This window comes from Parambassis ranga, chromosome 5 (assembly GCF_900634625.1).
Source record: "Parambassis ranga chromosome 5, fParRan2.1, whole genome shotgun sequence".
NCBI lineage: Eukaryota > Metazoa > Chordata > Actinopteri > Ambassidae > Parambassis > Parambassis ranga.
Genome location: NC_041026.1, coordinates 19,067,647 through 19,080,542, shown reverse-complemented (window position 1 = coordinate 19,080,542; position 12,896 = coordinate 19,067,647). Strand labels below are relative to the sequence as shown.

The following is a 12,896-nucleotide window of genomic DNA, read 5'->3' as shown; positions in this document are numbered from 1 at the left end:
CAAATTACCAAATACATTTCTTGATAAAACATTTAATCTTTAAGTTCAGTAGTATTGCCTGTAAATATTTTTAACATGAACATTATTTCATAGTATTCCTCCTAAAAAAAGAGAGAAAAATAGATGTATCCTCGTTTATATTACAGTTTAGGTACATTTTAAGTGAAATCCAGATTATGTTTTATTTTCTGTAAACAAAACAAACATCTTTTATTTCACTCATGCCACCAAAATCTCATGGTTGTCAACCTCTTAAGTTTATCTACCTAAATCATGTAGTGAACAATCTTCAGACACATGAAATGAGTAACAGATTTATTTATATACAAAACTGTTTACAGCAACATTTCTGAATAAACATTGACCCACAAGGGAATATTGGTGTTCAGGTGCACAACACCTGCACCCATGGTGTCAAGTCAACAGAAAAGAAAAAAATCCTTTAAGAGCACCTTGAGTCATGAAAGGAAGCAGATGTGGGAGTTTGAACAACTGTAAGGCACAAGACACAGCATCACCAGCTTCTGTTCAACCATCATCAATCATCCATCAATCCACAATTTACTCAGCAAAGCACTTGATAAAAATTACAATTCCCTACTGCAGGTACAACATGAAGATTATGGGGGGATACACAGTCTGCCATGTCTCTGTGAGGCTACAGGATCTATGAACACGTTGTTATGAATCAAGTGTCTGACAGTGGCCATGCAAGTCCACAGTATGAATTAAATTAAACAGACTGCATGCCATACTAGCTTTATCAAACCTGTATGAACCATCAAATCAAAACCACAAATTCAAAAATTAATAAGCTAGCTCTGTGGCATTCTGCCACTTGGTCTCATGCAATAATAAAATGTAATTTAAAATTGAAAGTCAGCAAAATATAATGCAAACCTGTATCACTCTAGATAATTCCATAGTACCAAACCAATTGCTAAGATTCTATTTATATTGTGTAAAAAGGCCATAATTTGTGAATATCCATTACATTCTATACTAAATTTCTCTGAAGGCGTTGTTTATACATCTTTATTACAAATAATAATGAGAAATTAAACCGCAGAAACAACAGAGGTCCATCTGTTTAGCAGAAGAGCTTAAATCATGCTGTTAAATTTACAATAACAGACTCCTGTCATAACGATACAGCTCAGCAATTCACTGGTGAAAGGTACCTGAAGATGAGTTGATAAGAATGGTGAAACCACAGTGAGATTTCTTCTGGGAAATGTCCACAGAATCCACCAATTGTGAAAAATAATGACACTTTAACACCACATTTTAAAGCAATGTGATTCTGCATCACTGTCAAAAAGACCTGAAATAATACACCATCATTCACCAGCTGTCACTGTACATTATTACAGCTACTCCAGGATTTATGAAACATACGAGACAATGATGTCTCAAATATCAGAGAGAATTTGATCCAATTAATTGGACTTCTAATTTTGGCAATCGTAGTTTAGTTTTTGAGCATTTAGTTGAACTCAAAAATCCAGATTATGCCTGTCACAGATTATGTTTTACAATTTAAACAAAGTGTTTGCTCAAGGTGCTCCTTTGTTTAAAAGAGGAGATTAATCCTGCTTTTAGAAACGTCTCCTGTGGTTACATTTTGTGGGATAGTTTATCAACTGTCCTAGCAGTTGCTTTGCTATGTAAATCAATCTGGCATCACAACGGGGCAGAAACGTCACTGCAGCGTCTTGGTGCCGGTGAGGTCACGATTGGCAAGCTGGTGAAATTGTGCCTCCTGTCTTCAGTAAATTAGCTTACTGATGTCCTGGATACACTTTTACATTACGGCACACTTCTTCTCCTCTGGAGGTGCATTTCCGTCGGCTTTCTCCATCTCCAAAATGATTCTCTTGAAAACCTCAACAGCAGTCTGCATTGCAAGAACATTGTCATCAGGGTGTGAATATGTGTCAGGAACAATGCACGGACTGCACCTCTGGGTCAGTTCCCATGGTTAATATTCCAAGAAATATCCATCATTACCTCATTTTCCTTGGCTGAGGACTCCATGAATGCAGCACCCCAGGAATCAGCAAGTTTTTTCCCCTCCTCTGGCTTGATAACCCTGAAACACAATTTATACGTAATGCAAAACTACACGCACAAATGATGCAGAGCTATATGTGTTTTCTTGTCAAAACCTGGCACTAGCATCACCCACAAAGAGAGATGACAATGAGCCATGAGTGAATGGATCTTCAGATGTGTTTCATAGGTAATTCTTGTTAGGCTAGGAATATACACAGTTGCAGATAGAGACAATGGAAAGCTACAGAAACAAACTTTTTAATTTATACTCATTTCTAATCTTCTGGGAGGATCTATTCTATACATATACATTTTTTTCTCTGCATATTTGTCTGTCTGTATATTAAGGCACATTGTACATAAATTCAGGATCTATCTATATCTGGGTCTATTAATGCCCTGTTGCAAAGACTAGGGAAGAAAGGCCATATATAGAACAGGTTGGTGGCAAAGATCAATAACACTATGCCACCACACTAACAGTTCAATAACAAAGAGCTAATGCTAGGCCTTAAAATTTGCTTTAAAGTGGATTTCTACCAAATTTTAATGAACTTCTTCGTTACATTTTTTCATCATGATTTAGTCATCCTTCTTACCGTTCCATGTGGAGATCTTTTTTGTTCCCTACAAGAACAGTTGGGACTCTATAATAAAATTAAAAAAAAAACATTATTATTAAACATATTTTGCAAACAATTAAAAAGACAAACTAAACTTACTGAATTTTCCCAACCATGTCTAGCAGCTTGTCATGTAGAACCTGCACAACTTCAAAACTGAACAGAGAAAGACAAACATCATAATAGAAACAGACCTAAGGGTGACCAGAAAAAAACAAACTAGAACGTTTGGTTAACGAACAGAACAAAGCTGAAGTCTTTAACAATAAAAAACACAAGCAAATATACTTGACTGGACTACACTTGTGTTTAGTAATATATTATCAGCCTCATTCACTTAAAAATGAGAATTTATTAAAACGTATATACCTATATAAGACACAAAGGCATTGTTTATATAATATACAATGTCCCCAAGCTTTTAACCATTCTTACAGATGCTCACCTTTTCATAGAAGTCACTGAATAGACGAGGACATAACCATGGATGTCCATTGAATGGGACTGTGGAAAAATTGAGTACTCATCCTACAGACAACGAAAGGTAATATTATATCAATGGGCATGGTGGCGGTGACATCTACAAAACAATGCATTTTATTATATACACTTCAGAGAATGTTTCTTAATATCAGCAAAATCTTACTTGTCCAGCTGTATCAACTAGCTGAAGATTGAAGTCTTGACCATTCACACTGACCATTTTGTTAAAGGCTGTGGACAAGAATGGACAACAACAAGATATATAGAGCCAAATCCACCATGATTTTTTTTTGCACAATATCTTACAAGAAGTCAAATGATCGACACTCACTGTTTTCAATGGTGGGATCATAAGAATCAACAAATTGTCCTTCCACAAACTGTATTGTAAGAGATGATTTTCCTGTGCAAAGAAAAGAAGCACAATGTTACTTTATTACTTGTAAAGATACTTTAAACTACATGTATCTCTCAGGGTAGTTGCAGAAAAAAAAGCTTACACATTCTCACACATTTCCTGCTATATGAAACACACCAACATGTACTGAAATCTGTGCCCTTTAAGATTCTCTGATGCTGCAGGAAAAGTTTAGAAAAGATTGAATGGGTAACAAAAAGAGAAGACAGAGGTGTTCTTCCGTTAAGTCAAGAAATGTGTGATCTGGTCCTAATTCTATGGAGATATTTACATTAACTATTCATGACTATGTTACGTGGTAAAATATTGTTGTAGTGAATGATAGTTCTAATCGGTCAATGTACAACAGATGCAGCTATTTTCCTTTACGGCATTTGGAGAGTGAAGCAATATTGTTGTTGCAGGTAAAGATATTCCCAGTTGGGGAAACATGAATTTGTAATACAGTCAAACACCGGCAACATGACGGTTTTAAGATATAAACAATCTTGGATACATAATTAACCGGTCAAAGAGTCCATAAACTTTTGGAGACTGTATACAAGTTACGAGAGACGTTTCGGGGGGCATAGCTGGGGGGTTATACAAAGATACAACCGGTAAACTTTATTTACACTGATTTTAGTTCAGCTTATAACATATGGGTGCTGGTGTACGGCAATATAAGTTTGAATTCGTTGTGGTTTATAAGTCAGCAGCGCAAAAAACACATGTAACCTCAACAAACACGAACAAAGGTAAGCTAGCGTAACCGTTGTCAGTCGGATACGCTCAGGAGGAAAACAAAGCCAGGACGTTAGCCTGTTAGCCAGCTAGCTCACTAACATTAGCCATGCATGAGCACAACTGCTGTACTCACCTACAGACCGGTAACCTATAACGGCAATCTTTCTGTATTTTGGTTGAGGCATTGTGGTGAAAAGGATGTGTTCAGCAGGTTGTGAGAATGTAGTACGCCACCTAGTTTTACTATCTAAACAAACTTTTATCGCCACATTCGTCTCACGTCACGTGACAACAACAAACTTTTCGGAGCCGCCGCTCGATCTCTCCGCTGGGCCTCGAGCTGGAACTTGAGAGTTTACTACAGCAAAAACAACGTGTATTTTTTTATCCAAAGCAAGCCTATTTATTTTTTAATATAGTCATCGATTTCCTAAGATGATGTAAAATGGTAAATCTGTCGTTTGAATCGAAAACAGAAACGAAAAAGCTCCCTCAACGCGGTCGCGATCCGCAAGTCAAACAGACGGAAACTGGCATTGTGTAAGCACACCGTCGTAAAAACAGCCAATACGTCAGACCTGACACGGACCCCTCCGGACGTGCATTCAGGAGGATTTGTACAGCAGAGGTCACTCTTTGTACGTCCCAGCATGTTGCTGACGAACGATTCTTTTTAAAGACTTTTCCAGACTGGCCGTTATGCCACAAGTACTGAGAAATGTCCTTTAAATCAACAAGTGTGAATTTCAGTAAAGGACAAATATGGCGTAGCGTGTGAAATCCATGACGTGAAGAATGTTTAAGAAACGGTATTACATTACACTCTCCATTAAAATGTTAAAATATACAAAGAAAATAAAAATAAAACTTTAAATGACAAACTGATCACAGAGACAAACAACTTTGTATTTATATAAAATAATACTACTTTCATTGAAACCCAGACTATATCAAACTACACATTTATGAAATAAACATGCAGTTAGATGTGACAAAGAAATGAGCGTTTATGTATACGTGTTGTACAAATGATTGTTATTGGGTTATTCATGTGTCAAAAAAATATTTATAATGGAAAATAGGTTTTTAAAGTTGGTGTCTGTTTGATGGAAACCTGTTTATCGCTGCTGGTTGATGGTTGGCAGAGACTTTGTGGCTAACCCGGAAATTGTTTGTGGCGTGAAGTAAACCCTGCCGGGAGATGCTGCCGTCAGAAACAGGCAGATGAAAATACAGAATAACCTCACTGAAACGGCCCTGACAGGGACAGGTAATGCAACAGATGCCGAAGTCAGTTACCTTTCATAGTACTTGTAGCTGTCCACCTCCGGCGTGCTGTTCTAAAACAGAAAGTCAGCTCCAAGGCTTTAAGGATCGCTAGTTAGCAGGATAGCCTATATCTGGCTAGCTGTAGCATTATGGGTGGTGGTGGGTGTCATAGCAACCGGTTAGGAAACATTGGCTGTCGTTGCTAGCTAGCTCTGATACTTAAGGCTAGCTTTAAACACGACATCGAAGAGAGAGAATGGCCACTTCAGTGATTGTCAGTCAATTACTGTTACGAGTCGTCATTGTATAAATGCCACAAGGAACATATTACTAAGTTGTGACTTTGATCCAGGCTTTCTATCGAGCTGTCGCTGATGGCAGGCTGTGCAAAGTGTATTGTATTGACTTTAGCTAACTTGGCAAATGGTAATTTCCATCACATGCAGCAAGCTAACGTTAGCCAACAAGGCCGTAAACTTGGGTTACCTTAGCTCCACCGTTATGTAAACGTTTGTTGCGCTACCTCCTAAATATGATCTGGATAACAAATGAATTTGTCTCAGATTTGCCTAACTTTAGATTTCCCCAACTTTTTAGTTTTAGTTACTTTAGCTGTGTCGTCGTGGGTCTCCCCAAGTAATGCTGAGTCTAGTCTGTGTCTGGTGAAAAATTGTGCAGGTGCTAACTTAGCTGCTACTTAATTCTGATTAATGAATCCACATTAGCTAATCATGAGCGTATTTGCTGTTATTGTTTGCGCTGTACGCTAATAATCTAGTTATTTATCGGTGCAATCCAAATGTATGGCCTTGATTCCAATGCACCAAGTTAGCGGCAGCATTTTATTGTTAGCTATATTTATGCTAGCGTTTAGTGTCTGTTATTTAGCTTTTACCATACACAGTTTAGGTCCACGCACATTTTTGATCGTCGAAGTGACATGAAACTGGACCACTACCTGTAAATCTGTGTGTTTAGTTACTGGAAGTTGCAGACATGATTGTCTGTAACGTTTGAGAAGATCAGTGCAGTGACTTATTAGTTGTATATAATGAAGAATTCAGCTCTGAACACACTCTCGTTTCAGTACTTACCTTGAACTAGTATGGATGGTGATGACTGCAATGGCCGGTCTTATATTTCAGGTAGATCTTTGGCTTATTTTGTCACTCATTTGCACCCAGGATTGGAGTGTTCAGATGAGAGATGTTTTGTCCTGTTTTTGCTTGCAGCTAGTGGGGACTCTTCAATGGAAAGAGACTTTTCTGGTGGCCTTGGAGGTCCAACAGTGAGCACACCAAATAGCAAAGAGAACTCTCCCAGTCGCTCCCTTAGTGGTCAGTAAAAAAAACGTGAATGATTGTTTTGTTATCCAGATTAATTGATTTGTTAAATTACTAAGCGATGACACATGAAGTCTGGCAACACACTTTTTGGAAAATTATCTCTTATCTTTCCTCTTTGTTTTTTTCTCTTGTACCTCTGTAGCAAACTCCATTAAAGTGGAGCTGTACAGTGATGAAGACCCTGGTCGCAGTACTGAAGATGAAAGAGGGGAGCGAGTAGAGGATGGAGGTCCAGAGCAGGGATCAGAGGCTGTTGGAGGCTACAGAGAACTCACCAATCCTGAAACCATGCCATCTGGAGCCACCAGACTGCCAAATGGAAAGCTCAAGTGTGACATCTGTGGAATGATCTGCATCGGGCCGAATGTTCTCATGGTGCACAAACGTAGCCACACAGGTGACTGAGCAGCCTAGTTCACAGATAAATACTACGAATGCACTGGTTTGCTTACTATTTATCTGATTGATCAGGTAGTGAGGAGACAGGTTTCTGAAAACTATTGATGCAGTCAGAGAGTCTCCGTTAACATGTTTTCTCTCTACAGGTGAGCGGCCATTTCAGTGTAACCAGTGTGGTGCCTCCTTCACACAAAAGGGTAACTTGCTCCGGCACATCAAGCTGCACTCGGGGGAGAAGCCCTTTAAATGCCCCTTTTGCAGCTATGCGTGTCGAAGACGAGATGCACTTACCGGGCACCTTCGCACTCATGCAGGTAGAAGAGATTTAAGCCTGATGATTGTGGTTTAATTTATATTACTAATAGCCTGACACTAATGGTGCCTCCCACTTTGTCTCCAGTATCCTCTCCAACTGTAGGGAAGCCGTACAAGTGCAGTTATTGTGGCCGAAGTTACAAGCAGCAGAGCACCCTAGAGGAGCACCGTGAGCGCTGCCACAGCTACTTACAGAGTCTGGACTCACAGCAGCCATCTAGTGCTCAGAATGCAGGTATGTCTTTTATTGCAGTCACAGAGATGATGTGTCAGATCATTAACAGGATTTAGACTGTTAGATATTCACAATATGGTGTAGGGGTAGACTGTAGTGGCATCTAACTTAGCTGTAAGGAACAGAATCCCCCTGTCCTAATCAGTTGTACTTGCAAAAGGTTGTTTAGACTCCAGGATTAGGGGAAAAAGTCTGGCTAGAGAAAAAATACCCCAAAATAACATTACACTTCCCTTGTACTCTGTGCAGGAGAGGAGATGAGAGACCTAGAGTTTATACCAGACTCTCTACTGCAGCCCTCCTCAGACAAGATGGCTTTTATCGATCGGCTCACCAACAGCATCACCAAACGCAAGAGATCCACACCACAAAAATTTGTAGGTGAGCATTTGGACTGAGTGTGGACGGTTTGAAGAAACCTACAACACAATATTGATTGCTCAAATTTGGAAATTGTAGCGCATTAAAGGTGCTATGGGTGTTTACCTGTGTGGTGCTCGCCCTTCGATTCCAACAGGCTACAGCCAATAATTTGCAGCTGAATAGTCCGTCTTAATTCACACAACATAGAAGCTAAGCAGACTTAATTAATCGCTCACTAATCCAACCACAACAAGACCACATGGCATCCCATGTGGCATCCCTTTTCCTCTTTTTCGCCTTCCCAATGAGGGTCAGTTTAAGATGATATTTATCCTGTGATTTGCAGCCATGGAATCAGTTCAATCTCTTTATTCTGTAAATACAACAGCATGATGATCATAATTATGATGAATATTAAAAACGTTACTGTCCAGTCCATCTGGATGAGATGGGTGAGGTGTGATATATTAACAGATTGTATCAAACAATATACTGTCTCTGTGTTGCAGGGCAGAAGCACATACGCCTCAACCTTGCAGATGCACCTTATGAGATCACTGCTGGTTTGGATAAAGATGGTGACGTGCATGCAGGGGAACTTGAAGCCCCGCACTTTACTGGTCTGGGAGGAGAATATGCAGGGGTAGGAGGTAATGGGGGAAGTGGGGTATCAGACACACTGAGACCTCTACAACTTTGCACCTCTCACCCTTCATGTTTGACAGAACTCAGGCCGATCCACAGTTCCACTCGCACTACTGCTGCTGCATGCCCCAGGTTGGATTGTACAGGAACAGCAGCTGGACTTGTAGGGGGGAGGGAGGCAGCAGAGGGTCATGAAGACCTGCCCGCTGGTCAAAGTCATGCACCCTCTCCTACTAATGGTTGCCAGGACTCTACGGACACAGAAAGCATGGCAGATGAGCCATGCAACAGCACTGCTCCTACTCCAACCTTGCACAGCAACAACAGCCACCACCTCCTCTACTCTAACAACCATAATCCAGCACCTCCCATTGTGCACCACAGGAGTCGGGACAGACACAGCCCAAGCCACGCCAAAGACCGGGAAGCAGAAAGAGAGGATGGAGGCCACTCGGCTCCTCCGCCTCCTGCACTTGCTCCAACACCAAGCTCACCTACGGCGCCCTCATCAACTTCTAGGGAGGCTTTTCGGGTTGTAGATGGAGAGGGCCGAGCTGTCCGTTCTTTCCGTTGTGAGCACTGCCGTGTGCTGTTCTTAGACCATGTCATGTTTACCATCCACATGGGCTGCCATGGGTTTCGCCAGCCTTTTGAGTGTAACATCTGTGGACACCGCAGCCAGGACCGCTATGAATTTTCTTCACACATTGTCCGTGGAGAGCACATCCTTGACTGAGGGAAAAAAAGATGGACACCTGCTTTACCTAAAGCTTTTTCACACTGAGGCAAGGACCTGGCTGGGTTTGGTCTGCACAAGTATTGAAGGAGTTACTGATGGCATGAAACTAACACTGAATATCTCATACAAGCACTGGCACAGTTGGTATGTACCATTAGAAATGAAAGAATATATTGATACAATTATAACAGTGGTCTTTATTACTATCAATGCACTTTTGACAACAAATCTATTTAAATACATTTTCAATTAAATGTCTTAGATGAACAGTCAATGCACTTTTTTGTCTGTAGACGTGCCTTTCTTCAAAAATTCAGCATTAAGCCTGATGCTCAATGTTCGACAAATCTGATTTCCCTCCAAGATCTGAAAATTATTTCCTTTTGTGCACTTTAATAGAGATGACAGTCCAAAAGCTGCAATGGAATCTATATTTTTATATGCCTTATATGCCTAAAAAGCACCTTTTGCAGTGAATTGATGCCCAAAAAAATGGATTCTGTAAATTAAATTGCTTTTTATAATTGGGAGTAAGGTGCAGACCAAACTCAAAACCAAGGTCCAAGTCAAGTTTAAGGAGGCTGTCCATGAGATATGGAAATGCACTTTGTGTATAATGGAGCGAACAGATCTATGTGTGTGTTTGAGTTGCTGTGTGGGAACCTGAAAGATCGTGTGTTTTTTTTTCTTTCTTTTGAAGTAAATTGAAAAGGTAAATTGGAAAATGAAGGCCTTTTATTTGTGTGAATTCTGTGTGGGGCGATGAATGTTTTTTTTTTCTCTTCTATGACTGCTTTTGTTGCACTGATACCTGCCAGAATACTATGATTATATTAAACTATTTTATAGAATACATTAATGAGCTGCACATGTCTCTCAGATAAATGTGAGAAAAGCTGTTGGAATGTTCTTCTCACTAGGAAAGTGGGTTCAAGTTTCACTGCCATAATTGTAGAGATTACTGAAGAGGGTAAGGTTGTTTTTATTTTTCCGTTTCATGACAACATACCCCGACTAATAACTAACAATTCTATTTATGTTGTATTTAAATATGATTTTGGTGTAATTATATTGTGCCTTTCTTCGCTTTGTGAACCAGACTGAGGGTCATGTTTATGTAGGTGATACCCCAGAGTTGTGAAGTTGTTTTCCAGCAACTGTAAAGTGTCTCACACGTAGCTTTATGTTAGCTCTTTATCATATTGAACAAACGATGGGCATATTTATGTGAATTTTCTTGAAAATGATCTATTTCTTGTACTTAATCAAAGAAAAATGTGCATGGCGTTTGATACATGCTGCTAGGACTCGAGTGTGGAGTGACAGTTCGCTACCGTCCTCACAGGTCAAATCCAAAATGTTTCAAAAAGTTTAAATTTACTTGTGTTGCAGCAGAATGAAAGGAGCTTTTCATATCAGTTTTGTTGGTTGTGATCTATAATAAATTGTCCTATCTTTGTCATTTGTGCAGAAATGAAATGTATGTCTGGAGGAGGGGGTGTTCTAAACAAAACAGCTCAGCTCTTGATTCTGTCTGTTTACATGGTGTATTCATCTCTTGGTAATATGATGTGTGACATCACACAGTTATGTTGTGGGATACATTTATTATGCTAAATATCATGAAAACACTGTCCATAGTCAAAATCATCAGCTGATTTGAGGACACTGGCCTTTGTTTAGTGTAGATGGTGGATTATTGATCGAGATTCTCCCTGTGTTCATAATTGGTATCTTTACGCTGTTTTATCACTGGTGAGATTTTAGTTGTCAGGTTTAGGAAACCGTACTGTTCATAACACTTGTGCTGGCTCAACTGAAACAACTTATTCAAGCTGAGTACCTAAAGGGACTCCTAAAATCAAGTCATCATATTTTTCCTGTGGCCTGCAGTGCTAATTATCCATCAAGATTGTTTCAGTGTGTTGTGTTGTGAAGTATTTAGTGTTTTCTCAGCATGGTGGAGGTAGACTGCACTGGCCTTTCCAAAAGCACTAAAATACAATTAAAACTTAACAGCAATGTCCCATTCCACAAATTATGACCAAGTTATTTAGTGAACTATCCCGACCAGAATTTTCTAGTGTTGTGTGAGGAGCATTGGTTCTGTCCAATATAGTTTTGGGTGGATTAAATCACTACAATTGCAAAACCACCACTACAGAGGGAAAAAGCAAACAAACAAAATAAACCTCAATGGCCGAGCCAAAGAACTAATATTTCCTACTGATAAGCACTTTTCCTACTTATGGTGGCAAAATAAAAAGTGGCTTCATTTATTTGTACATGTATGTATAGATTAATAAGCTGCAAGGTACAAACATTTTTTAAACTGCTATAATTTAAGCCTTGTAGATCTTAAAACGTTATCTCACTGAACTTGGCAGAAGACCTCTCAATGTTTGTATATGTTTACTAGTAAAAGCATGATTTAAGTTTCCAGTGGAGTGAGACAGTTGGCTTTGTCTCACATTTCAGTAGGGTGAGCTTGCCAAAACTTATAAAAACACAAAACTTTAATTATTAAATTGTCTTGCCTTAATAGGAGAGTCGACTGTTGAGATTTTCTAAATTGTCATGTAGTTTCTTGCAGTCCGATTTTAAAACAAAACACCAAAGCTGTCAGTTCACCTCAGTGAAATATTTTAACCAGTGGTTTCTATGTTAAACTGTACTTTACTGTGGACATGCGGACTTTGACCCAAGCTTGACCCTCTTCAGTTACTATGATTTGTGTGAAGTAGTTTTGCTGTTGTGCCTTGGGCCTGAAGTAAAACTTAGTGCTGGTACTACTGGTATACATTACTAAAGGTCTATATAAATTCCCTGCTTTTGAACAGGCTACACCATGTCTGTTAAATCGCCACAACCTTCAGTTTTACTTTTTGTAAACTACAAAACAAATAAGGAACTTTGGTAATGTTGACAACCAGGAACCAAAGAAAATAGAGATAAATGTGCACAAGTTTAAATAAATCACAATCATTTAAATGAGCTGAAATAATGTACAAATTATTCAAAGAGAAAGGCTTTTCTCTTAAGTGGAATTTTAAGTCATAGTTCTACTTTATAGATGGAGAAATCTCATCTTTGTGTGCAACACTGAATAATGCTTCTAAACCTGATGCATGTGGTACTACTGTTTGCTCCTCAGCCTCATTTGTAGAAAAAATGTCTTCTCCAATTTGAGAGGTATTTTATCCAACAACTTAGTTTTGTGGCATTTTGTGTTAAATGTTTTCCTTAGTGGCACTATTTGTTCCCTCAGTTTTTCCTTTTC

The 12,896-nt window shown here is 39.2% G+C and overlaps 2 protein-coding genes across 7 annotated transcripts; one reads left to right on the top strand and one right to left on the bottom strand.

Moving 5' to 3' along the window:
• Positions 1-300: 300 nt before the first annotated feature.
• Positions 301-5,672, bottom strand: rhebl1 (Ras homolog, mTORC1 binding like 1). 2 transcript variants are annotated; one of them, XM_028404963.1, is made up of 8 exons: positions 5,605-5,672; positions 3,493-3,564; positions 3,325-3,392; positions 3,124-3,206; positions 2,778-2,834; positions 2,655-2,702; positions 2,011-2,092; positions 301-1,897 (listed from the first exon to the last, which is right to left on the bottom strand). In XM_028404963.1, the coding sequence occupies exons 1-8, from the start codon at positions 5,609-5,611 to the stop codon at positions 1,805-1,807; spliced, it is 510 nt and encodes a 169-aa protein (XP_028260764.1). In that variant the 5' UTR covers positions 5,612-5,672; the 3' UTR covers positions 301-1,804. The 2 variants fall into 2 exon arrangements, with proteins under 2 accessions (XP_028260764.1, XP_028260763.1); XM_028404962.1 differs by lacking the exon at positions 5,605-5,672 and adding an exon at positions 4,439-4,872.
• LOC114435326 (zinc finger protein Eos-like) lies at positions 5,484-11,202 on the top strand. 5 transcript variants are annotated; one of them, XM_028404958.1, is made up of 8 exons: positions 5,484-5,575; positions 6,662-6,719; positions 6,807-6,911; positions 7,063-7,317; positions 7,466-7,633; positions 7,720-7,869; positions 8,119-8,250; positions 8,742-11,202. In XM_028404958.1, the coding sequence occupies exons 2-8, from the start codon at positions 6,680-6,682 to the stop codon at positions 9,611-9,613; spliced, it is 1,722 nt and encodes a 573-aa protein (XP_028260759.1). In that variant the 5' UTR covers positions 5,484-5,575; positions 6,662-6,679; the 3' UTR covers positions 9,614-11,202. The 5 variants fall into 5 exon arrangements, with proteins under 5 accessions (XP_028260759.1, XP_028260761.1, XP_028260758.1 ...); XM_028404959.1 differs by lacking the exon at positions 5,484-5,575 and adding an exon at positions 5,646-5,848; XM_028404957.1 differs by lacking the exon at positions 6,662-6,719 and having other exon boundaries at positions 5,494-5,575.
• The last annotated feature ends 1,694 nt before the right edge of the window (positions 11,203-12,896 follow it).

Coding starts and splice junctions, on each gene's coding strand:
- LOC114435326 (XM_028404957.1), top strand. CDS start 5,530: ATGAAAATACAGAATAACCTCACTGAAACGGCCCTGACAGGGACAG. Junction 5,576..6,806: donor AACGGCCCTGACAGGGACAG/GTAATGCAACAG, acceptor TTTTGCTTGCAG/CTAGTGGGGACTCTTCAATG. Junction 7,634..7,719: donor GCACCTTCGCACTCATGCAG/GTAGAAGAGATT, acceptor CTTTGTCTCCAG/TATCCTCTCCAACTGTAGGG.
- rhebl1 (XM_028404962.1), bottom strand. CDS start 4,490: ATGCCTCAACCAAAATACAGAAAGATTGCCGTTATAGGTTACCGGTCT. Junction 3,393..3,492: donor TGATCCCACCATTGAAAACA/GTGAGTGTCGAT, acceptor TCTTGTCCACAG/CCTTTAACAAAATGGTCAGT. Junction 2,703..2,777: donor GACATGGTTGGGAAAATTCA/GTAAGTTTAGTT, acceptor ATTTTATTATAG/AGTCCCAACTGTTCTTGTAG.